At 37.2% G+C, this 24,897-nt stretch overlaps 1 protein-coding gene across 11 annotated transcripts in view; it reads left to right on the top strand.

The window, feature by feature from the left end:
- DLG2 (discs large MAGUK scaffold protein 2) overlaps positions 1–24,897 on the top strand; it is a 1,729,700-nt gene that overhangs the window by 643,668 nt on the left and 1,061,135 nt on the right. Inside the window, exon 1 of one of the 11 annotated variants that reach the window (XM_064492757.1) lies at positions 19,279–19,561. The exons of 9 other annotated variants lie outside the window; for them this stretch is intronic. In XM_064492757.1, the coding sequence (XP_064348827.1) occupies positions 19,460–19,561 (102 nt within the window). In that variant the 5' untranslated portion in view covers positions 19,279–19,459. Of the gene's footprint in view, positions 1–19,278; positions 19,562–24,897 lie in introns of those variants that run through there. One more of the 11 variants, XM_064492763.1, reaches the window with a different exon arrangement.

The raw sequence follows: 24,897 nt of genomic DNA, 5'->3' as shown, positions 1-24,897 counted from the left end.
ACGTTAGGGCAAGGGAGAATATTTTCGTATTATGTCATATCATTTTATTTTTATAGCAGTGTTATTAGTTATAGCTAATATCATTGCCACTTTATTGTGAAGAGGGTTGGAACATCTAAATGAATTACCCAAAGTCATACATTTAGTGTACTACAGAACTAGAATTCATATCTACATGGCATGACCTACTCAAACTCCAAGGGTTGGCCTGACTGTCTAAGATTAATCCCATCCTAGCAGAACTTGTCTAAAATTAATCCTTTGCCAGTGTTTGGTTCTGGATTGGCCATGTGATCCATTTGGAGTCTATAAAATGGAAGAAGGGATTTCCATGGAATTTCTGGGGAAGATTATTCTTGATCTTCTGAAAGACCTTCTGATGCCAACCTCCTTTCTTCGGCATATTGCAGTCCATAGATTTGAAGTCCAGAACTGCTATAGCCATCTTGCTACCGCCTGACGATACCACATCTCCATAGAGAGGAAGTACAGGCCAAGAGATTGGCCAGGGTGGACCTGAACCTTTTAATCTTAATGCTGTCAGTTACAATGTGTCTACTTCTGGTACACAACACAATGTCCTAGTCATGCATATACACATATATATTTGTTTTCATATGCTTTTTCATTAAAGGTTATTACAAGATATTGAATATAGTTCCCTGTGTTATACAGAAGAAACTTGTTTTCTTTTTAAAATTATTTTTATATATAGTGGCTAACATTTGCAAATCTCAAACCCCCAAATTTATCCCTTCCCACCCTCTTTCTCCTGGTAATCATAAGATAGTTTAAGATGTCTGTGAGTTTGTTTCTGTTTTGTAGATGAGTTCATTGTGTCCTTTTTTTATTTTTTCATTTTTAGATTCCACATATGAGTGATATCATATGGTATTTTTCTTTCTCTTTCTGGCTTACTTCACTTAGAATGACAATCTTTGTGTCCATCCATGTTGCTGCAAATGGCAATATTTTATTCTTTTTTAATGGCTCAGTAATATTCCATTGTAGAAATATACCACAACTTCTTTATCCAGTCATGTGTCAGTGGACATTTAGGTTTTGCTTCCATGTCTTGGCTATTGTATATAGTGCTGCTGTGAACATCGGGGTGCATTTTCTTTTCAAATTACAGTTCCCTCCAGATATATGCCCAGGAATGGGATTGCTGGATCATATGGCAAGTCTATTTTTAGTTTTTGGAGGAATCTCCATGCTGTTTTCCATAATGGCTGTACTAAACTATATTCCCACCAGCAGTGTAGGAGGGTTCCCTTTTCTTTACACCCTCTCTAGCATTTATCGCTTTTGGACTTCTTAATGATGGCCATTCTGACTGGTGTGAGGTGATACGTCATTGCAGTTTTGATTTGCATTTCTCTGATAATTAGCAATATTGAGCATTTTTTCATGTACCTATTGGCCATTTGTATGTCTTCACTGGAGAATTGCTTGTTTAGGTCTTTTGCCCATTTTTGGATTGGGTTGTTTGTTTGCTTGTTGTTGTTGTTAAGTTGTATGAGCTGTTTATATATTCTGGAAGTTAAGCCTGTGTCAGTTGCATCATTTGCAAATATTTTCTCCCATTCCATAGGTTGTTGTTTTATTTTGCTTATAGTTTTCTTTGCTGTGCAAAAGCTTCTAAGTTTAATTAGGTCCCATTTGTTTATTTTTGCTTTTATTTCTTTTTTATATTTATTTTTAACCTAATAGGTATTTGAAATTCTAATGTGGACTTTACACCTGGAATTACATGTCAAGAAAGAACACACTGTTTTTAAGTAAGGGGCTAAGAGTGCCTCTTTTCCATAGATTTTAGAATGATGAACTCGAATATGTAAACTCTGGGTATGTCTATTTGAATTTTTAGACTTACTTATTCCTAGTTTTCAGTTTTTGAAGTAGTAATCTTCTTAGAGATATGATTTCTCAAAAGGTGAGGTCGGTGTTTTGTAGAGGTGATTTGTCTGTTTGGGGGATTTATTTTTCTTTTAAATTCAGCACCTGGAAAGCAGAAACTTTTGTGGTTTACAGAAATGTCATGTTTAGTAGCTCCCTTTCCTGAAAGTGTACGTGGGCTTTCCAGTTTCCCCCCTTGACTTACTGATTTGTCTTTCTTCTCAATTTGTTTTCCATTTATATCTGACTGTGAGAGAATGCTTTTTGAGAAACTCCATGTGCTTTTTTTTTTTTTTTCTAATTGAAAAGAAGAATGTGCAAACATTAGCTGAGGTGGAAACCTGACTTTGCTCCTTACTGCCTGTGTCATTTAAACTTAATATTTCACCTTTAAAATAGAGTTAAATATGTTTAGTATTTTAAAAGAAAAGTACTACCTATTCCTTTTGAGGATACAGAAATGTTAATTCTGTAATTAGTTCAGTCAGAACGGAAGAGTTCTTCCTGAAAAGCTGTATTAATACAGAAGGAGTTTGCATAAAGCATTTTTCAGTTAAATTTTCAGAATTTGTTTTATGTTGAAATTTGCCACAGCATGATACATAAGAAAGAACAAAAAGGTGTCACAAGATCTACATTTTCCAGCCCCAACTGCACCTCAAAGGCATTATACAAGAGTTAAAAAGTGTGCCTAATGTTAGCTATTTCTATGTGTAGAAATTATGTATTGTCTGATATACAGATAATGTGATTCAATTCCTTTTCTCTCAATTCAACACATTTAGTAGCTCGCTGAGAATCCCAGGCCTGTGTCTTTGTTATGATTGTTGTTGAGGGTTCTTCTATATATAAATTGACAAAGAGATGAAATCTAATCTCTTTACCCTGGTTAAAATCTACCCAACCAACCTCTTGTCCCGTTACTTGCCACCAAGCACCTTGTGATCCAACCACACAAAACTTCTCCCCATTCCTTGAATGTTCTAGACTTTTACCTCACATGCTGTTCCCTCTAGATGGAGCCCATCACAACTTATACACACAGCAAATTTCTTCTTCTCAAGTCAAATAGCATCTTGCTAAAAGTCTCCATTGTCTTCCCTAGGCCAATTTGTTGCTATTCAATTGGCTTTTACATTGCATGCAAATATTACCTGTCAACCCTCTTCTCACCCTCTTCTCACTTTGTCATATAAGTTGCTTATTTGTGTGACTAATTTTCTTCTCTAGTGTGCGAGTTCTTACAGAGGGAGAATGTATTTTACTCATCTTTGTATCTTTAGTTTCTAGCCCAGTATCTGAAATGTAATAGACCTTAATATTGAATAGATAGATGAATATAAGTAAATGGAAGCAATTAAATAAGAATATAAGTAAATAGAAACAGTTTGGTGTAAAAAAATTCTTCTAAATTATTTTAACTAAAGATGGTGGACAGATTAAATGACCTCTTGAAGATTCCTCAGGACTATCAATCAGTATAGAACTTCTTGATTTTAAGCATCTTTTAAGAGTTGTGACATTGTTGATGGATATGAATTTCCTTTCCTGATAATTTTTGAGAATAGGGTAAACTACCCCATGCCAGAATTGTTTTCAGGTAGTTTCTGTTAAGAATGAATTCCAGGGCTGCCTGACACATTTGCATATTAATAATAATACCCTGATGATCAGAAACATTACAGCCTTATCTGCAGTGATCATTCAAGTGTTGACCCTGATGATTATCCTCATCTTATTTGATATTCACTTTGACTCTTTAAAACATTTATCACCACTGTGATTACCTTGCCTCCCACCCCACTGCCCCCCAAAAAGATTTCATTCCATTTTCTTGGAAATAGACTTTAAATATAGGAACATTTTATGTAAGAGAAATCAATGTGTTTCCTTTATGTATTTCAGCTTACCTTATGTGTATCTTATCAACAACAACAAAATGCTTCTTGTTGACAAAAAATTTATTGAAAAGCCATTTTGACTGTATTTATTCATTTATTTGAATGATTGGTTAAATAAATAATTCTTGAGCAGCAACTTTGTGCCTAACATTGAACTAAACACATATTAGTAGAAAAGAGACTTATGTAAACAAGAAGTATAAATAAATACAATAAACTGGGAGTCACCATAGTGTAGTAATGCAGACTTTAGAATTTTGAAGATGGTTCTGTACCCTAGCTTCACCCCTTTGCACTTAAGTGATTCTGGAGAAGCTTTGAATCTTTCTAATTGTCTGTTTCCACATTGGAAGAATGGCTTTATGAGGATGGGGTACATTTCCTTTTTGTCTCATGTACTATTGCACATCAGTATCTGTCACAGTGCCTAGTTGCATAGCTTTTTTGAAGTGTTATAAAGGAAAAAATGTAAAGTCCAGAGTAACCTTGGGAGAGGAGATGTTGTCTGAGTTGGAAGAGTCAGCAAATGTTTCAGAGGAATGACTTTCAAATTGATTCTTAAAGACTTAACAGGAACTGTCTGTACAATTATGAGATAATGGTGACAGTGATCATGGTAATAATAGATTTTAAACAGTTTTCTAACCCTCCCTCATTTTACAGATGAGAAAATGGAGGTACAGCGACTTTAAGACATTTGTCTAAGAACCCTGGACTAGTAGCTGGTTGATCCTAGGTTCAAAAAGAGAGTACAGTTGCTGAGTTTTACTTGTCAACTGTCAGCAGCTTCCCTCTCTTTCAGTGGATGCTCTAGAAAGCAGTAACAGTGATGCGCTTCCAATTTCTGAAAGTTGGGACTTTGAGTCCTCCCTCGTGTGGTAAATGCAAAGTGGACCTAGGCAGTATGAGGCCATGAATCTGACCGGTATCTACTGAGACAATGTAATCTAGGGTCTAACTGAGGCTTGAGCCCAAGGGACGCCCCATCACACACTGTAAAAGGCCCCAGGAGGCTGCTAAATTAGACTTTAGAATGACAGGATGGTATGGGGCACAAATAAAACACTATTCAAGTTAGTGTTGTTACCCATACAGATGAGGTAGTTTTGTGCACTGTGAGTTTGATACTATTTTATGAGAAATGGGTAGATCCTCTGCCTAGCTTTTCCTCTCCTGATCTACTATCAGATGTTAGAAATGGAGGCTGTTATCAGCTTTCAAACAAAAGTCCCAAATCCCTTAGCCAGGGAATTCTTATTCTTCAATCACATACTCATTGCTTCATTAATATTTCTCAATTTTCAACTCCAGAATGTTGGGCTTTTCTAGAAACTTTTCATTTTTAAAGATATCTTTTCCTAGTGATGTTTTAAAACTCAAGTAAAATGCCTGTAAAAGTATGCAAGATAATTGTGTGAGAGGCCTTAGCAAACTCATAAAGTAAAATTTTCTACTTCTGGAAAACTGAATCCAGTGTAGAAATCTATCATCTAACAAGGTAGGGAATCACTAGCTTATATAATACCTGTATTGGAAAAAATTAATTTAGCAGTCAGTTTGGTTAAAACCTGTATATCACTGGTGTTTAATTTAATAATTCACCTAGAAAATTAATATAATTCTTTGACCTTAAATCTAAAACCATCTAAGATATTTTAATAAACATTATTGAGGTATACTTTACATATAATAAAGTTCACCAATTTAAAATTTACAATTTGAAGAGTCTTGACAGATATATATATATACCCATGAAACCATTGCCACAATAAAGATACAGATAATTTCCATCATGCCTGAAAGATTCTTCATGCCCCTTTTCAGCTCTTCCCTCCCTGCACATCTAGATCTAGCCAGCAGTGGATCTATCTCCCATCACAATATGTTAATTTTATTTTTTTAGAATTTTATGTATGTGGAATTATACAATGTGTATACTGTTGTGCCTGACTTCTTTCAATTAGATTAATGACTTTGATGTTGTTCAGGTGTATCTCATTTTGTTTATCCATTTACTTGTTGATGTACATGTGGGTTGTTTCCAGTTTGGGAATATTATGAAAAAAGCTTCTATGAACATTTGTGTACAAATCTATGTGAACATTGCTCTTGAGTACCTAGAAATGGAATGGCTGAATCTTGTATGTTTATGTTTAACTTTTTAAGAAATACCAAACTATTTTCCAATATGGTTGGACCATTGTACATTCCCGCTAGCAGTATATGAGGGTTTCTTTCTCCACATTTTCATCAACAGTTGGAGTTATCAGTCTCTTTAAATTTTAGTCATTCTAATGGGTGTATAGTGGTATCTCATTGTGGTTTTAATTTTTCATTTACCTGATGACTCATAATTTTGACATTTTCTTATTAAATTTTTAATCCATTTATTTTTTTACTATCACAAGAAAAACATAATTTTTACAATCTCTTATAGGCAATGTGCTTCTGTGGGTAAACAAACAAACAACAGAATTCCTAACAGGCTGAAACCAAGAAGGTGACTAACTCTAAGCATTGTAGATATTACAATTATCATGTCCTTGCTTTTTTTTTTTTTTCCTGATGGCAATGTTTATTCTTTCACACTGCCTTGCTACCTCCCTTGTGCCAAGTAAGGCCCAATCTAGATGGTTTCTATACTGTTGAAAAAGGGGACATCATGTAAGAGTTAAGCAGAGTCAACTAAGAAAAATAGGGGTTCTGAAGATTTAAAAAGAGTAAAAAGAAAATTATTATTGGAGTTCTTTAAAGCTGTACTTAAAGAGGAACAAAATAGAGTGTGTATATATGTCTGGGTTGGGAAGACATTGTTGTTATTTTTTTTTATTTGTTTGCTTGTATGTTTGAATTTAAGGTATCTTTCATAACTCCAATTTGGATACATGTATCTAGACCTTAAGAGTAAATTCCTGGGATAGAAATAGAAATTTATGCATTGTCTGAATAGGTTGTATTAAAACTTTGTGTGTGGATTATCATCTAACCTCTGAGAGAAGAGCATGAGAAGAGAAAATTTCTTTTAGGATAGGGTTAATATTGCTGTATATTTTTAGTTTTTGCTTGTTCGAGAAGTTCTTTATCTCTCCATCTATTCTAAAGAATAATCTTGCTGAGTAGAGTATCCTAGTTTGCAGATTTCTCCCTTTCTGGACTTTGAATATATCTTGCCACTCCCTTCTGGCCTTCAAAGTTTCTGTAGATAAATCAGCTGATAGCCTTATGGGAGTTCCTTTGTAACTGACTCTTTGTTTTTATCTTGCTACTTTTAGAATCCTCTCTTTAATTTTAACTTTTGCCATTTTAATTATATGTCTTAGGGTAGGTCTGTTTGAATTCATCTTGTTAGGGACCTTCTGTGCTTCCTGTCCCTGGATATCTATTTCTTTCTTTAGGTTTAGGAAGTTCTCAGCCATAATTTCTTTGAATACATTTTTGAGCCCCTTTTCTCTTTCTCTTCCTTTTAGGATGCCTATTATGTGTAGATTGGCATGCTTTTATAGTATCGCATAGATCTTGTATGTTGCTTTTGTTTAAAAAAATAATCTGTCTGCTGTTTCAGTTGGACGTTTTCCATTGTTCTTTCAGATCAGTCATTCCTTGGTCTGCATTATTAATTTTCTATTTATTGTCTTTACCTCGTTTTCAACTCAGCAATTGAATTGTCAAATTGTGATTGGCTCCTCTTTATGGTTTCTAGTTCCTTAGTACAGTAATCTGCATTTCTACTGATAGTATTTCTTAATTCCTTCAGCATTTTGTTACCTTCTCTCTGAACTCGGGGTCTGATAGGATGAAGAAGTCTTTTCCATTATTTCTTCCTTCAGGGGATTTCTCTTGTTCTTTTAATTCTGAGTGGTTCCTTCCACTGCTCTTTCATTTTACTTATATTTCTCTGATACTATGAATTTAGGAGGAACGCTTATCTACTGTGATCTTGAGGGGCTTTTTTATGTGGGAGCAACACTGTGTAGACTGTGTAAGTCCAGCTTTTTGGAATGAGGGCTGTTTTTGATATAGATTCTTTCCTCATGGTGTTCTGGCCCTGTCCCCTTGCTAGTGGGTGTGATTGGTGTTGTGGTGACCAGAGCCTGCACTGGATTTTGAGTGGGGCTTCCTCTTTGCTCTGTGGTGCTCACAGTTCTGCTGGGGTGGGGTCTGATCCCCAGTTGTTGCAGTAGAAGTACCCACATCTGGCTCTAAGCTGTGGTGTAAGATAGTTGGGACTGGAGCTCTTCCTTTGGGAAAGGAGCCACTGCGTATTCTTCCCCAGAAGCTGTCCGCAGGGACACGCGATTCTGTGGTGCCACCTGCCGCCTGTTGTGTGATCACTGTTGCTGGTGCTGCCCCCAGGGTCTGCCTCTGCTGATGGGCTACTTGTAATTAGGTCAGAAGTCCCTAAAGATGTGCATGTGTGCTCACAAAGCCACCAGTGCGGAAACCTGCTGAAGCCAGCCCCTGCACCCACTGTAGAGTGCCAGTAATCAACTCAGATTTCAGCCCCCCTACAGGAGTGCGTGTGCAGTCCTGGTCCCAAAATCCGCTGGCAGGAGAGCCCACTGCAGCCAGTGCACCCGCAGTGGGAGCTGTGGTAATTGGCTTAGATTTTCGCCTTGCCTTCATATGTGATAGCCCATAAAGTTTGCAAAACCCACAACAGAGCAGTGCCCTGCATTAAGCACACTGATAAATGGCTGCTATGGCAGACCCACTCCCCTTCTTTCCCACGTGGCCAGTGGGGCTCCTATGGTCCTGCAGGCATCTCCATTTACAGCTCAAGCCACACTCCAGGCGCTTCAGGCTGTCTTTGCACAGCCAGACTGAGTCCTGTCTCCAGGTCTGTCTGCTGAAGCCTGAGTTTCAGCACCCAGTTGCTGTGCTCACCATTAGGCCTGTGTCTGGGGACTGGGAAGTGTGGTGAAAAGGCAAGGACTCTCTGTGCTTGTCTTTCTTTACCCTGTGGGGTCTCAGACAAGCTTCTTCACTCTCCTCTGGAGCCTCTGAAGCTCCTTGTCTGTCCTACTGAAACTCCCAGCCAGTGAAGGAGGTTCCCAGGGTGAGGGAACCTTTCTTCTTTCACAGCTCCTTCCCAGGGGAGCAGATCCTGTCCCAATTCCCTTTCTCCCTTTTTCCTTCATCTTACTCGGTTACATGGGGATCTTTCTTGAGCTTTGGTTGTATAAGATATTCTCCAAGCTTTCGATAGGTATTCTGTGAGAACTGTTCCACCTGTAGATGTATTTTTGATGTAATTATGGAGGGAGATGAGCTCCACGTCCCTCTACTCCACCATCTTAATCTCGTCCTATAAAGAACTCTTAAGACCAACAATAAGAAACAAACAATTCAATTACAAAGATGACTAAAGATTTGAATAGAAACGATCAAAGAAGACATACAAGCAGCAAATACAGACATGAAAAGATATTCAACACCATTAGTCATTAGGAAAATGCAAATTAAAATTGTAGCAAAATAGTACTTTACATCTATTAGAATGGCTAAAATTAAAATGACTGACCATACCAAATACTGACCTAGATCTGAAGGGACTGGAATTCTCATATCCTGCTGGTGGAAATATAAAATGGTACAATACCTTTGGAAAACAGTTTGAGAGTTTCTTAAAAATGTTAAATACATCTGTCATGTGATCAGCCTATCCCAATCTAATAGAAAAGGAAGTACATATCTGTTCAAAGACCCACACACAAATCTTCATGGCAGCTATATAGCCAAAAACTGAAAACAACTCAAATATCCATCAGCAAGTGAATGGATACACAAGTTATAGTGTATGTTTACAATGTAATATTACTCAGAAGTTTAAGAAAAAGAAAAACTGTTGACACATGGAACAGCCTAGATGAATCTCAGAATAGATATTTTGCGAGGAAAAAAAAGACAAAAGAGTACATTCTATATGATTTTGCTTATATAAATTTCTAGAAAGTGCAAACTAATCTAATGACAAATCAACTCTGGTTGCTTTGATATGGGGAAGTAGGAAAGAGTTTGAGAGGCAGGGATTAACAGGCATGAGGAAGCTTTTGAGAGTGATAGATGTTTACTGTCTTGACTCCACTGATGGTTTCAGGGATGGATACCTATGTTGAATCTTATCAAATTGTACACTTTAAATATTTATAGTCATACTTCAATGACGCTGCTTTGAAAATGTTTCTTATGTAGTTTCCTAAGACTTTTAGAATAAAACAAAAATCTTAACTATAACCTGCATAAATCAGACCCCTACTTTCTTCAGCCTCTTCTCACTTGATCTTTCTCCTTGTTTTCTGTGTTCTAGCTATTCTGAGCTTATCTCAGTTCATTTCTACACTCCTTGTTTCCTGGCATCATGTGTTCTTCGTATGTTCTATTCTTTCTACTTGAGATGCTTTTCTTTCGTCCATTTGCACAGTAAATTCCCCCTCATCCTTCTGATCTCAACTCAGTTGTCACTTTCCCAGTTATGCCTTCTGTGAGCTCCCTTGTTAGATGAGCTACCCCATATGGCTTCATAGAGCCATGTAGCTCTATTCAAAGCACTTATCCCAGTCTGTCTTCCTCACTGGTCTGTAGTCTCCATGAGGCCAAGACTGTATTGATCTGTACTTGTATCCCAAACTTAGCATAGTGCCTAACATATAATAGCCACATGAAAATATTTGTTGAATGGATAGCAAATAGTAACTGGGAACCAGAAAGGGAAAATGAAGCAAATGTACATAACATTATGAACCCAGCAAAAGCTTTTCTATGGTCATATGCTAACAACTTGAGCAAACACAATTCAGGCCTTCCAACACATTATACTTGAGGTTGATTGTCCTTATAATGAAGGAGGAGAGCACTAGCATTTTATAGTGGGGGTAATTCACACATTGTACCAAAAGATAGTTTTCCCACAATGATTTTATTTTAAGCAAACAGGAAATGGAAGTCTAGTTAGGCTATATTTATAATTCAGTGCTATTAAGGTCTATAACTAGCATGCTTGCAGCTTATTAAGAGAGAGAGATAATTGTGTCATAATCTTAATTCTGTGGTATGTAGCTGGAGATTGTAAGACAGATCTGATGTCTTCACAGTTTAAAGTAAGCAGTTGTTTCATTGAGCGATCATTTCACTTAGTTTGGTTATGATTAGCTGAGGGTCCCTGCTTGCAACATAATAGAGTGGTGTTCTTCAGGGTACGTCGCCTCATTTAGTTCTTGCAGCTAGAAGAGCCATCTATTGTTCAGATGAAAGGAGGCTGACAAGGAAAATCTATTTGTAGTAAAGAGGCACAGTGGCAATATGAAACCATTTAAAATGAGCCACGTTTCTGAAACAGGCTTCCCATGAAATGCTGCTCTCGAAGTTGAACTCCCTTTTAGCATTTTTTGACAATGAATAATTTGCCTTTGTTTCACAGATGGGCAAACACAGTATAAAAATAGAAATAGTGATTTCACAGGAATTTTGTTGTGTTTGGTTGACATATATGTGAAATAAGTTACTTGGCTAGTTTTGATGTATAATGAATGAAAAAATAAAAGAATGGATAAGTGAAAAAATGAATATTTCTAAGTATTCATTAATAGGTGCCAGGTTAGCAAAAGAAACAATCAATACAATGAAAAGGCAATCTACAGCATGGGAAGAATATTTGCAAATCATATATCTGATAAGTAGTTAATATCCAAAATATAGAAAGAACTGGTACAACTCAATAGCAAAATCACACAAAGAATCCAGTTTAAAAATGAGCAGAGTAACTGAATAGAAATTTTTCCAAAGAAGACACACAGATGGCCAAGTACATGAAAATATGCTTGACATCACTAATCATTAGTGAAATGCAAATCAAACCCAAATGAAATTATCACCTCATAACTCTTAGAGTCACTACCGTTGGAAAGGCGAGAGATAAATGTTAGTGTGGATGTGGAGAAAAGGGAATCCTTGTGTACTCTTGGTGGAAATGTAAATTGGGGCAGTGTAGCCACTATGGAAACAGTATGGAGGTTCCACAAAAAAATTAAAAATTGAACTGCTGTATGATTCAGCAATCCCACTTCTGGGTATACATCCAAAGGAAATGAAAAAGGATATCGAGGGCATAGCTGCACTCCCACATTGATTGCAACATTACTGACAATAGCCAACATATGAAAACAACCGAAGTGTTCATCAAAAGATGAATGGATAAAGAAGCTATGGCTTTCATACTGGAGTGAATCTCCAGAACAAAACAATTAATAAAATTGCTTATGGAAAACAAAATTGCACTTACAGAGAAAAAATAACTGGGTTGACTCTACAAAATACTGGGAGAATATAGCTAGAATTTATACTGAGCTAACCTATAATGTAAAAAACAAAAATAAATAAATAAATAAGTAAGTAACCAAATAAAATAAAACTAACTTTCTCAGACAAATCAAAATCTACCAGAGTTTTGCTGAAATATCTCCTATAGTGTATTATTTATGGAAAATAAAAATGAATCCCATAAAAGTTTTAATGGAAATGTAAATTGATAACAGCATAAATTGGCTATTATATATTAAAATTTTTTAAATGTTCATGCTCTTTGTACCAAGAATTCCTTATATATAAATTTAGCCCAATAATTTTGTTATGTATATGTGCAAATATTTATCCACAAAATTTCTATCCTCACAATATTGAATTAAAAAATATTTTTGATCCCTGACAAAAACAAGCTAGTGAAAAATGCCATGAATTATTGAAATATTATACCATAATTAATGATATTTTTGTAGGAAGACTTCTATCTAAAAGCCTGGATAAGTATCAAAGGTTTATTATTTTCAAAATTATTCTACACTATTATTATATACTGTTTGAATGCAATTTTGTTGAAATATTAGTGGGGAGGTATCCTCCAAAATATTAAGCTAAGTTATCTCTGGCAATGGAATTGTGAGTACTTTCAAGTTGCTTTTTTGTGCCTGACAATATTTTAAAATTATTTCTATACTAAAATTTTGCTTTTGTATTTAGAAAAAATATCATTAAAAATAAATGCTATCTTTGGGAATGAAAAAAATATAAATATGCCAAGCACTTTGATAGGTACTTTCACATATGGTATTTTAGTTCATCTTCAAAGGGACTCTGTTAATATAGATATTATTATTTAACAACCCCTCTCCTTTTTTAATGAATGATAAGATTAACTGTCAAGGAGACCAACTGATTAACTCAGAGTTACATAGTAAGTATCAAAGCTAGGATTGGAACCCAAGACCCAAACCTTATTCTTTCAACATTGAAATCAAATTTGGTAAGCAACAAGACCTAAGAAGAGTTCCTTTCATTTGATTTTTCCTACTGAAGAAATTCTCACAGGGGGTAGAGAGAGTGATATTCTGGAGCTGCTTTTTCAAAATGGCAATAAGGGCGAAAGTGAATATCATGAGAAGTCTTGGAGGCAAAATTGTGCCTTATTTTACTGAAACTAGGGACAATTATTTTAGAACACTTGCTGCTAAAACAAAGTGTGAAAATTGATTCTGAATCAGTGGACTGGCATTGCTTCAAGAAAGGTTGTACTCCTTTCAGCTAGGAAGTTGGGGGGCAGGGGCTGAATTAGGAAACAAAAGATCTACACTAGTTCACCTAGAGCCTATGTGGGAGCTATGGAAAGCCTGACGTAACCCATATATTTATTTGTTCTTTAGTCATTTATTTATTGACTCAATCATTCTAAACTAAATAAGAAAATTATTCCCAATAAAGATTAAGCAAACATGATGTGATTTAAGGTCACCCAGTCACTAAGCATGACTGGCCCAAAAGGTCTGTACTTGGTGGCAGGTGAGTAGAAGTAAAACACTAAGAACTTACAGAGAACATATAAAGGCGACAATCATGGGGAAAGCATGATGGATTTTAGAGTCAGTTTTTATGGATCCTGACTCTGACAGAAACCCTCACTGCAGTTGTGTGTTCCTTAATAAGAGGGACATGGGAGACCTGAGAAAGGGCCTGAGGAGTCTTTGGGAGAGTAAAATTTGTAAAGAATGGGTAGAGTTTAGTATAGAGAGATTATACATATTGGGTGGATCTAATAGATTTATTCTTTCCAATTAACTTTTATTGAAAAAAAAAGTCAGGAAATTAACATAAAACTCCTCCAATTTACTGAGCATTTAGCACAAACCAGATAAGACAGACATTCTGAAATATATTATCTCATTTAAGCCTTATAGCAATGCCATAGCATTATCACCATTTTATAGAACAGGAAATGATAGTTCAGAGAAGTCAATTAGGTTGGTCAAGCATTCTTATGGACTTAAAGTATGTTTATCAGTACTTAGTTATATATACTTTCTTACTGTTAGAAAGAGCTACTGCTAGTTTTCACTTCGTAACAATCTTCAATTAGTTTGTAAACCCATTGATGGCAGAAAGGCATATTCATATGTCTCACTGCCTTACGTATTTCAGGAAGCTCATTGATAACCGTTTGTGTTACAAACTCATTGATGAATGAATTACATGAAAATATCTCTACTAAAGATTAAGTGAAAATAAATGGACTTCAATTTGCAGTGAAAAGTAAGAGAGGGAAAGGAATATAAAGGTTGAAATTACACAGCTATTAGTGGCAAAACCAAGTATGTCTGATTTGCTCCAAAGTTCTTAGTTTTCTAAATCTACCATGCTTTCTTTATAGGAGTCACAGGGAAGAATTCCCTCAAAGAGTTACTAAATAACAAGCCATATTATGGAAAGTCGGTGAAAAATAGAGATATGTTAACTGTATGTAAACAGGCAGAATGGCCTACTTGTTAAGAACTTGGCTTTTCAAGTCAGATTTCCTGGGTTCCAATTCTAGTTCTGTTACCCAACTAAGCTGTTAGATTCTTGTTCCCAATGTTCTCTTCTTCCTCCTTGTGAGAGTAATACCCTTCCCCTACTGGACTGGCATCAAGTTTGGCCACACAACATGCCTTGGCTAATAAAATGTGAACAGGAAGACATTTTTAATATCTGAACAAACATGTTAAGAGCCACTGCATATTCAGCCATTAATCATTTTTCCTCCTGCCATGAGAGCATATCATATCACTGATAGAGGCTGCTCTCTGATCATGGAATAACCTGGGCTTGAGTCACAGTCATGCTGCGAAAGACATCTAACATGAGAAAGAAATAAATGTTTGTAGTTGAAAGCCATCAAGATTTTTTGTGTTAGTCAATTCACTTAGCTAACTAGTATACCAGTTTTGTTAGCTTGGGCAAGTTACTTAATTTCTCTGATTCAGTTTCCTTTTTTTAAAAAATAAGATTGAATAGTTGTGGTTATTAAATAAGTTAATGTAGATATAGTACTTTAACCAGTGGTGTTCTGTTAAATGTTTCTTTGAAGGAAAAAAGTCTTGATTTTTAGTGTTTGCCAATTTATGCAGTGTAAATACTTCCACCATGGCTGATTCTAAACCACCATCATATCGCTGAATGGAGAGTTGGAAATAGGTACACACAGTTGGCTCTGAAGAGTAGAATCTGGCTCCAGCACGTTGCTGAAATTAAAACACAGCACACAGCAAACACTACATCAGAGCATATCAAACAGTAATCACCACAGAAGAGTTTATTTTCAGAAGACAGGTGACTGAATGAAATGACTTCTCAAATTTCCTTTACATTCTTAAGAGCCTCTGCTTGGAAGGCCACTCAGAGAACTTCACCACTGGAAGTAAACTTACAGATACCCTAGTATACCTATTTCATCTTAATAGACAAGACAGTTGAGGCTCTGAGAGTCTGAGTAACTTGCTCAGAGTTATACAGTCAGTTGGGAAAAACTCCATGGCTCCTGGTGTCCAGTATACTTGTTTGCCTTCCAACATGAACCACCTCTTTTTAAAAATTGATTTGGAAGGGATCAACAAAGAAAGAAAAAAGATCAGTAAATGCATAATGCCTCTTGCCTTATCCCAATTTCTGTTTAGGAATAATAATGATACCAGTAAATAAAAGATTAAAATTAAACCATGGTCACATTTATTGATAATCTTGATTTTTGTGATTACGAACCCATTTTGAGGAAAATTGTCATAAAGAGAAATGTTTAATAATGTGTAGTTGTCATGTATTATTTTGCAAAAGTGATAGTTATTAAGAACTGTGAATGTTACCAATTATTGCAGTGTCTAATTAAGGGTGGTTATTTTGACTATTAAAATGAGTGCATCATCTCCTGGCATTCCTTGGCAATATCTCCTCCTAAAAATATTGCAGTACACCCCCATGCAGTATACTCCCAAATTAGCTTTTCAGACCAATAATGTAGTGTGTTCATATCTTAAGGTAACAGTGATTCATTTTGTTAACCATAGTGGTTACTGGCTGTAACTATGGAAAGCATTGTCATGGAAACCACATTTTCCCTCCTCCCCCACTTCAATTCGCCCCACAGCTATTATCAAGAGACAAGAATTAAGGGAAAGCATTTTGTCAGATGCATGAGAAGCAATAACAGGTGTGTGTGTGTGTGTGTGTGTGTGTGTGTGTGTGTGTGTGTGTGTAGAGAGAGGGAGAGAAAGTGGGAGAGGTATAGAGAGGTTTAATCAATGAAGTCTCATTGATTAAAGTTAAACAATAAAAGATCAAGGAAATGAAATACACATTTTTCTTTATATTTTGCCATTTGGTTTTGTCAATCTAAATCAGCACAAATTGTAAAATGAACATAGCAGCCTTTAATGCTGCCCTAGAATAGGAGGTCAGCCTTTGCTTGGGTAATTCATTAGGGAAAGACTGTGTTAGATATTATTGGAACATCACAATATGGAGCATACTATACTTTTGGGGTGTTTGAAATCCAAATTATAGGCTAATGAATAAGGGAAATATTTTACAACGTTTTTAGAATCCATTCTCCTTTGGAAAAACAGCCATAATTATAGATGCTCTGTAGGTGGAAGTGCTCTCACAATCACACATTTTATGCTAACATAAAGGGGAAAAAATGCCAAGGAATACACTTAATCTGTGAATGTGACTTTAAGATTCTACAGAAGGCTCCAGACCAGAGTTCTGCCTCTAAAAATGTGACCTGATATGTTTAAGTACATGTATTTAAGACCTTCTGAGCCCCAACAGCCCTTAGATATGCACCAGATTGAATCAATCCCAATTCCTAGTAGAGAAATCAACTAGGTAAGGACTCCTGAATTTAGTGTAAGAATCCCAAAGCCTGAGTCATAGCTGCCCTCTTCAGTTAGAGCCAGATTTGCCTCAGTTTTGTCTGCCTTTCCATACTGATCTTGGCTCATACTTTGTTCCATATTGATTCCCCTTCAAGAGGTCTTAATTTTGTAGGCAAGACCCATATTCCTCTCATCAGGAGGCTGATTAAAAATTTAGATTCCATGATATCTTCTTGGCCTGTGGAATGAGAAGGTAAGATTGGGCCTGAAAGTCCATCTTTTAAAAAAAATTTGTTATTTTTTAATTTTTTTTTAAAAACCAGCACCCCATAGTATTCTGATACAATCAGTTTTGGTTTCCATTAACTTGGGGCAGGAGATGGGGAATTTTGGATATGGGCAGGTGAAGGAAAGTTTATAGGACACTGCATTTGACTTAACAGTTTTCAGGTTCTTTTGTTCTTTTGTTCTTACTAGAGCTTTATAAGCTGAAGCCCATAATGATATTTGAGGTCTTATTAATTTAGAGTACAATGGTCTGGTATTCTAGTGGAACTGTATCAGGAAGGCATGGTTCAGGTAGCCTTTGCTATAGATATTCAGGACAATGTTGTTGCAGTTTTTCAAGTGAGATCTGAATTCAATGCCCAATTAGGAAGAGACTTTGTAACTACTACAGTTATGTGAAAGGGACAGGCCTGACCTTTCTCAAATAGATCTGGAGACTTTCAAACATGCTTCTGGCAAGGTGTGTGATGTCTGCTGTAATGTTGCTTCTTTAACTGTCTTCTGCCACTTATCTTTGAATCTTATCTTTGTGACTTACTGATTGTGTGGCTTGAGCACGTCATACAGCCCTCAGGGCCTCAGTTTCTTCCTATGTGTCCAATAACATCTACCTCTCAGGCTAAGACATGAGCTAAACTATACTAGGACCAGGCAGTGCCATGGACCACCAGGCCTTACCACAGGACCATGTTGTTTACCATCTCTAGTCTTCATGACAGTTCTGCAAGGGAGGGGTTAATAGTCCCATTTAAGCAAGTAAGAGACTCAAACACTGTGACTTACACAAAGCCACACTGAGCACCAGAGCCAGAGTCTGGGTCCAAATCCTGAAGGCTTGCTCTCTTTCCACCAGCCATCTGTGAGGCATAGTGCCAGGCACTCAGGTGACACGAAGAATGCTAGTTTTACCCACTTCCTACTCTGCATCCTTCCTATCACTTTTCTTTTTCTTTCTTTTCCTCCTTCCTACCTTCCTTCCTTTTGTTCTTTCTTTCTTTTTTTTTTTCTTTTGTCTTCAACAAGCAGTTTTGCAACTGGGCCAGCCACATGCTTTTGTTTTTTGTTGTTTTTGTTTTTTTTTTTTTTTGGTCTTTTGCAATTTTGACGGCTCACTTTAAAAAGAAAAAAAAAACTAATAAAACATCCATCAGTCTTGTCATTCATACTTCTGGAACAACAGAAATACTTCTGTAGCTTCTAGGAGCCTCAGACGTCAAGGTGGGGAGGGGGCGGACTCTTTTCTTTTTGAGTTTGAAAATTGTTATATCAGATAAAACCATAGTTCTCAGGCCAATTCTACCATCCAGGGAGTGAGTAGGCTCCCTGTCACAGAAGTCAAGAATGTAGGGCCCCAGCGAAACAAATTTCCGACCTACTTCTACCCCAGGTTCCTTTGCTGGCCATCAACCACGCACGCTGCTCAAGTCAGAGGGAGGGGGGGATGCTCTCTGCAGGGTTCCGCGCGGGCCTCCTGGTAGGTCGCCTGCCCTAGGGCGGCAGCGGCAATGAGGACCCATTGGGGTCTCTGGGTCACATCCAGCTCCCAGCGCACCAAACCGAGGGACTCCTCCGTGGCTCCGGAGCCAGCGAGCTGGGCTAGGCTGGCGGTGGCGAGCGCGGCGCTCCCTCCCCCTCTCGGCCCCTCCCTCCCACCCCACTTGCCCGGCCAGCGCTCCCCACGGTGACTCTGGATTGCAGCAAGCCACTGGCTTTTTACCAAATCGGGAGCTGCAGTATTTTTTTTTTTTTTTTTCTTTAGAGATTAATTTCAGCCCCCTTCAGCTTGCATGACAATCTTGTGTGACTGGGGCGAGTAGGCGGGCACATCCTTTTACATGCTAATACTGCCCCACCTCCTTTGAACCCTCCTCTAAGCGCCTGGCTTCCTTTTATTTATTTATTTTTTTTAATTAAAAAAAAATTTTTTTTACCTCCCCCAAATTCACCATAGGGGGCAAAAACCCTTCTTGATTCGGTCCCTTCCCCCACACCTCGTTCCCCAGGGAAGGGAGACCCCAGACGCTCACGCTCTGTACTTGCCCGTGGCGTTGCTTCCACCCCAGCGCAGGGATGGCCGCGCGGGGCGCAGGGGGCAGCGATCGAAGCGGCCGCCGGGTCTAGGCTGTCGCTCCATGTGCTGGGTGAGCACCGTGTTCTGGTCCCCCAGCGAGCTGCCACTGTCGCAGCCCGAAAGGAATGTGCCCTGTTGTTAAGGACCCTGACTGTTTTACACCAATGATTTGCCACTGCAAAGTTGCTTGCACCAACAACACTTTGTCGTTGATGTTTGGATGCAAGGTAGGACAAGGTTCTTGTCTTTTAAATGCATGCTGCCTCCCTTGGGGGAGCGAACAGTTCCTTTTGTTGTTTGTTTATGTGTTTGCCTGTTGGGAGAGTGACAGAAGCTACGACTTGCTCTGTCCTCTGTGGGAGCCGGCTGGGTTTGGGGGCCCTGAGAGCGCACTGATCTTCCGGCGTCCGGTGTTGGGTTGATAACTCGGTCGTGACAGGACCCTGGTCTCTAATGTATAGAGGCTCCAAGAACAGATTAAGCCTCGGAAAGGGGGCGCCTTAGGTGGCTGTGGCTCTCTGCTTGGGATCTCTGTGTACTCTGTGTGACTAGGCTTCTGACCGTTCATCCGCCAGCTCCTGAACTCATCACGGGTTGCCACTGCCTGGAGCCCCGACCCACACGACCCCACAGTAAGGATTAACTGGGGTGCTAGATATACTTGAGATGAAATTGAACCTATCAATTTGCAGTTTGGCACTTTTAAAGCTGAGGACCTCAGTTTTATTTTAGGCGGAAGATCTGGAGCTAGGCTCAGGTTGCCCCCAATTGTGTGTTTTCCTCTGAGCTTCTAAAACCCAGTTGAAATTAACACTCAGAAATTTTATCAAGAGGTGGCATGATTACTCAGAGAAGTTTCTGGTGAATAACTGTCCCACCCCAGATTTTTGTAAAGGTGATTGGTGTTTCCCAGGAAATGAGGTTTGAAGGTTTTTGAAGCAGGTTACCATTTGTTATTTGGTGTCTGAAACTTTGTTGGTGAACTTGATGAATGCAACCCTTGAGAAGAATGCAGAGAACTTGGTATTTGAGCAGTCAGCCCATGAGTGGTCTGAACCCATGTCCCCTTACTCCTATATATGCACCTTTACTTCTTTTCATTGTGGAAAAACTGGTGGGTTTTTCTGGCCTGTTTATATGAAAGGCTTTTGTGGTCACTGTGGTAGCTCCCTAAGGAGAGAGAGAGCATCATATGAAATCTGAAAATTTACTTTTGTAAGTGAAGAAAAATCATACGATTTCTGTCATTCTGAAAGATAACACCAGTGACTGTATTGGACACTGGCAAGCACCGTAGGCAGTAGAGTTAAAATGAAACATACACATTCAACTTCATGGATAATACTTGGAGCAGATGTAGGTTTAATGGACAAATTGGGAGTCAGGATTGTTAGTCCTATACTGGCTATGCCTAGAGAGTCTCTCTTTGAGCCCAGGTTTTCTTCTATAAAATGAGAGGTATGGATATCAAGATGATCCTCCTCAGCTCTAACATTCTCCAGTGATGTCTTTCACAAAATCATTTAATGATAAACTTCCAGAAATTTATGTTTTTTACTCAGTATGATGGCTACACCTTAGAGTTAGTTACAAAAATATTGATCATACTAAAGAGTATCCAAATGTTCCTTTTGAAACCACTGAAAAAGTCTGAGAGTTGTTGAAGGTTTTTGTGTTCATCGCGGTCAGAAAGATGTATGTGATTGAACAGCACCAATAACTAACTTGTTAGCTCCTCTCCTCACACAACCTACCACCCTTGCCTCTGTCCACTCACTCTTCTGATTGTATTTACAGCAGCCTCTTAGCCATGGCTACTGTCTAAAATCAATTGCAATAAACTTATGAGAATTGCCTTGCAGAGCAAAATGATTATTAGCAAAGGTGAATTATTTGTCAGGGGAAATTAAATACAAGCTAATAATCAAATAAGATTAGCTATTGGTGTGGAGAATGTTGGTGAATATGCATTCAACCCTAGAGACTCAAAGGAAGTTTTTTATGCTGTTAAGTTTTCAAAATGTGGAAAACCTGCATATCATATAGGCCTGGGTTTCAAAACTAAGTGTACCACTTACTAGACACATGATTTCCTTAGGTCTCAGTTTTCTCATAGGTAAAATGGCCACAGTAATAACTACTGCATTACATAGTACTATGTCATTGAGAGGAATGCAATTTAAATGAGATATATGCAGTGTGTGGTATATATACATTCATCAAATGGTTGATATTTTTATATGGCCTTGGTTATTTTCATAGCATCACTGAGAGGGACCCATCTCTTTTACCCTCTTTCACTATTAGGGTAGTTCTTTAGATAAATTGTTCATTTTTGCTATGAGCTTGATCATTATTTCTCTTAAAGTTATTTTCTCTAAGTATTTATACAAAATGTAGGAACAATTGGTATATTGATAAAAAACAGTCATAAAACCAAGTGATTTATAAAAATAAATGAAAAACTGATACCATTGTTTGATTCAATCAATACATATTCATTGAGCAAACAATAAATGCTAGACACTGGAGATGTGGCAATAAACAGCTCTTGTCCCCATGGTCTCCAAGTCAGATGATGTGGTAGATAACTTTACCAATTACAATAACGATTTAAGGAAAAATATAAAATTAGAGTTTTAGTTGAAACTTTGAGCAATGAAAGTGGAATTTAAATAATTGTTAAAAAAAAAACCTTATGGAGATATACATATCAATATGGAGTCTCCAAAAATGCATTCATTCCAATAGTGTCTAGTAAGTTTGAAAATAAGTTTATTTGGACAGATACTTATTTTCTTTCCTGGAAGATAGTTAGCGCAGCAAAGTCTAAAACCATGTTCCTGTGTAGGTCAGACTTTGTACATTTCAAAAACACTTAAACTGTTCTTATCACTCCAAACCTAGCAACAGGTTGAAGGGTGCTGAGTAACTTGAACTTTCAAGACAGAGACCCCAAATATTTTTACTTTGTCACAGCAATTTCCAGGCCCCTCCTTTGCTGCATCCTGGTTGTCACTCAGTTAAGTTAACTGACTATATGATTTATGACTATGAATGTGAAATGTCTTTCTGTGCTAGGCTCTATCCCAGGCACCGTGGTAGGCATTAGACCTCCAAATGCTAAGTATGATGCCATTTCTTTTCTCCAGGAATTCCAACTCTGTTGAGGGAGGTAATTTCACTCCCTTCCCTAAAATACAGAAAACCACAGTCCCACGTGACCTTACCATTGTTCAAAAAAGTTTTCCTATTGTATCAGTTCTCTTTTTCCCCCAGTTCATAGGCTATTACCATGTAATACTGCTTATGGGTATGGGCATCCCATAGAGAAGGAGGCCTTCTGAAAGGGTTTTGCTTCTCCTAGTAGTTTGTGTGTCATTATCTGAAAATAGGCATAAGTTTTACCTTTGTTTAACTCTGTTTTCTCCACCTGCAAAGATCCAAGTTCTGAATGTAATTTCACAGCAGCCTATATATTGTTTCTCTTTCCTTTATGTTGACCATTGCTGCATTGCAAGGGTCAGCAGACTCTGTGAGTCCCCTTCCTTTCCTTTTCTTCTTTCAAGTCACCATTTCCAAGGCAAAAACATAAAAATATGGAATATTATTTTCCCTATTATTTCCTAATATCCTAATAATCCCCAATATTTTCCCAATATTCTATGTTCCCTAGTAAAAGTACTTTATAAATGCTTATATTCCCTACAATTATTACTTTGCTTTTTTTAACTCAAAAGAAGATGTTACTGAAATATGGCTCATACCTTAGGGAATCTCTTTCCCCAAATAGCTATTTATTAATATAACAGCTTAACTGAATCAAACCATCAAGCCCCTAGGCCAAATGAGGTGCCTTTAATATCCTATTTGATGGATTAGTCTAGGGAAAGGTTCTTGGACATGTTGTGGAGTTCTGGAACCTGCTTTTTCCAGTAAATGTGTAGACATGGCAAAAGTTGTCCCACCTCTCAAAGGAAAGGAATCATCTGATAGAAAGCAACCTCTCCCTTGTCTATATGATGTCTCTCCCCAAAGAAAGAAGAATGAAAATAAGGAAGATGTTTAAATGAAAGAAAGTTTAAAAAAAAAGAGAAGAGAATTGAAAGAAAGAAGAGATTCATACTAGAGAAGTAAGAGGAAGGAAAAAAATAATTCAACTTGATTAAACATCTACAAAGTTTAGATGCTATCCTAGATGCTTTACAAGTGTTATTTTTTCCAATCTACATAGTTATCAGACAAACAGAGAAATGAGGGGGCAGAAGGGAAGGAAGGAAAGTAGAACAGGATAATGCGAGGGGAGAGAGACATCAGGAAAGAGGAGAAAGAGGAAAAGGAATTGGGCTGTGGGCTTCTAACCTCCAGGGAGTGCTTTTATAGTCTCTCAAGATTGGAGTGCTATCAGCACCTCTCTGGTGGACAGTTCCCTGGAGCCCTCTGACATTCTCCCGCCTCTCCCAGACCTCCTTTTTCTCCTCAGAAAGTCTCCTTGGCAGAAAAGTGGTTTTGTTTGCTCATTTGTTTATTTAAACAAAGCCAATGTTGTTGTAAGAGAGTGGTGATCCCAGAGGATTCATTAATTTATATATCACTATATATGTTTTTGTCATTAGTAGAATAATTTTTCTATATATGAATATTTTTGAATTGCTGGTGTCTGACTATTATGGTATGTTGTTTGTTTTTAATTTAAGGGAATACATGTTCATTGAGATGATAAAAAAAACATAAAATCAGAAAGAAAACAAATTTAAGAAAATAGTATTGTCCCAGAGGACTGGAGATAAACTCTATTAATATTTTAGTGTATGTTTTTCTCTAGTTTCCTGGTACTATGTTGTTGTTGGTCTACATATAGATTCATTTTTAAAATGTAGTTGTGATCATATTGAGTTTACTTTTGAATGTTTTAAATTTATCTTAGAATTTATATGATTTGTATATATATTTTAATAGCTGTGTAACAGATTACCATTCTTTGGATATTTAGGTTTCCCCTCCTCAAATTTGTTACTGTTAAAACTAAATAAAATATATATCTTGGGGAATAATTCTTTCTTGGATTTGGAATTATTTCCTTTGGGTAGTCTAGAATAAGTGGGATTGCTAAGACATATTTTAAATATTTTACAACTCTTGATGATCGGTATTGCTAAATTCATTTTAAAGATAGCAGTATGAATTTACACTGCTACAAGTTACTTTATATGTAATAACATTCTCCAGCTTCAAATAATTTTCCTCTACTTTGTGGATTTATAAATAAAAGGTAATTAGTTTGTTTTCCTGTGAATAAGGTTAAAACTCTGTTAGACTTTAAGTTAATAGGGGTCTCATGACTATATTGGTACATTCCAGTTTAAAAAATATCTAAGATGCAGAAAATCCAAGTGTTCAGAATGGGTATATTAACAGCTATTTACACTGTCAAGGCATTCGTCCTTGTCCCAACACATACACACTATCCTAATACCATGTGCCAGATACTGTTCTGCATGCTTTACGAATGTCAGCTCACTTCATCCTCATTATAATCTTTAGAGATGGGTATAGTAGTTAT

The sequence above is a fragment of the Camelus dromedarius genome, chromosome 12 (assembly GCF_036321535.1).
Source record: "Camelus dromedarius isolate mCamDro1 chromosome 12, mCamDro1.pat, whole genome shotgun sequence".
In the NCBI taxonomy this organism is placed as follows: domain Eukaryota; kingdom Metazoa; phylum Chordata; class Mammalia; order Artiodactyla; family Camelidae; genus Camelus; species Camelus dromedarius.
This window is presented reverse-complemented; position numbering and strand designations above follow the sequence as displayed.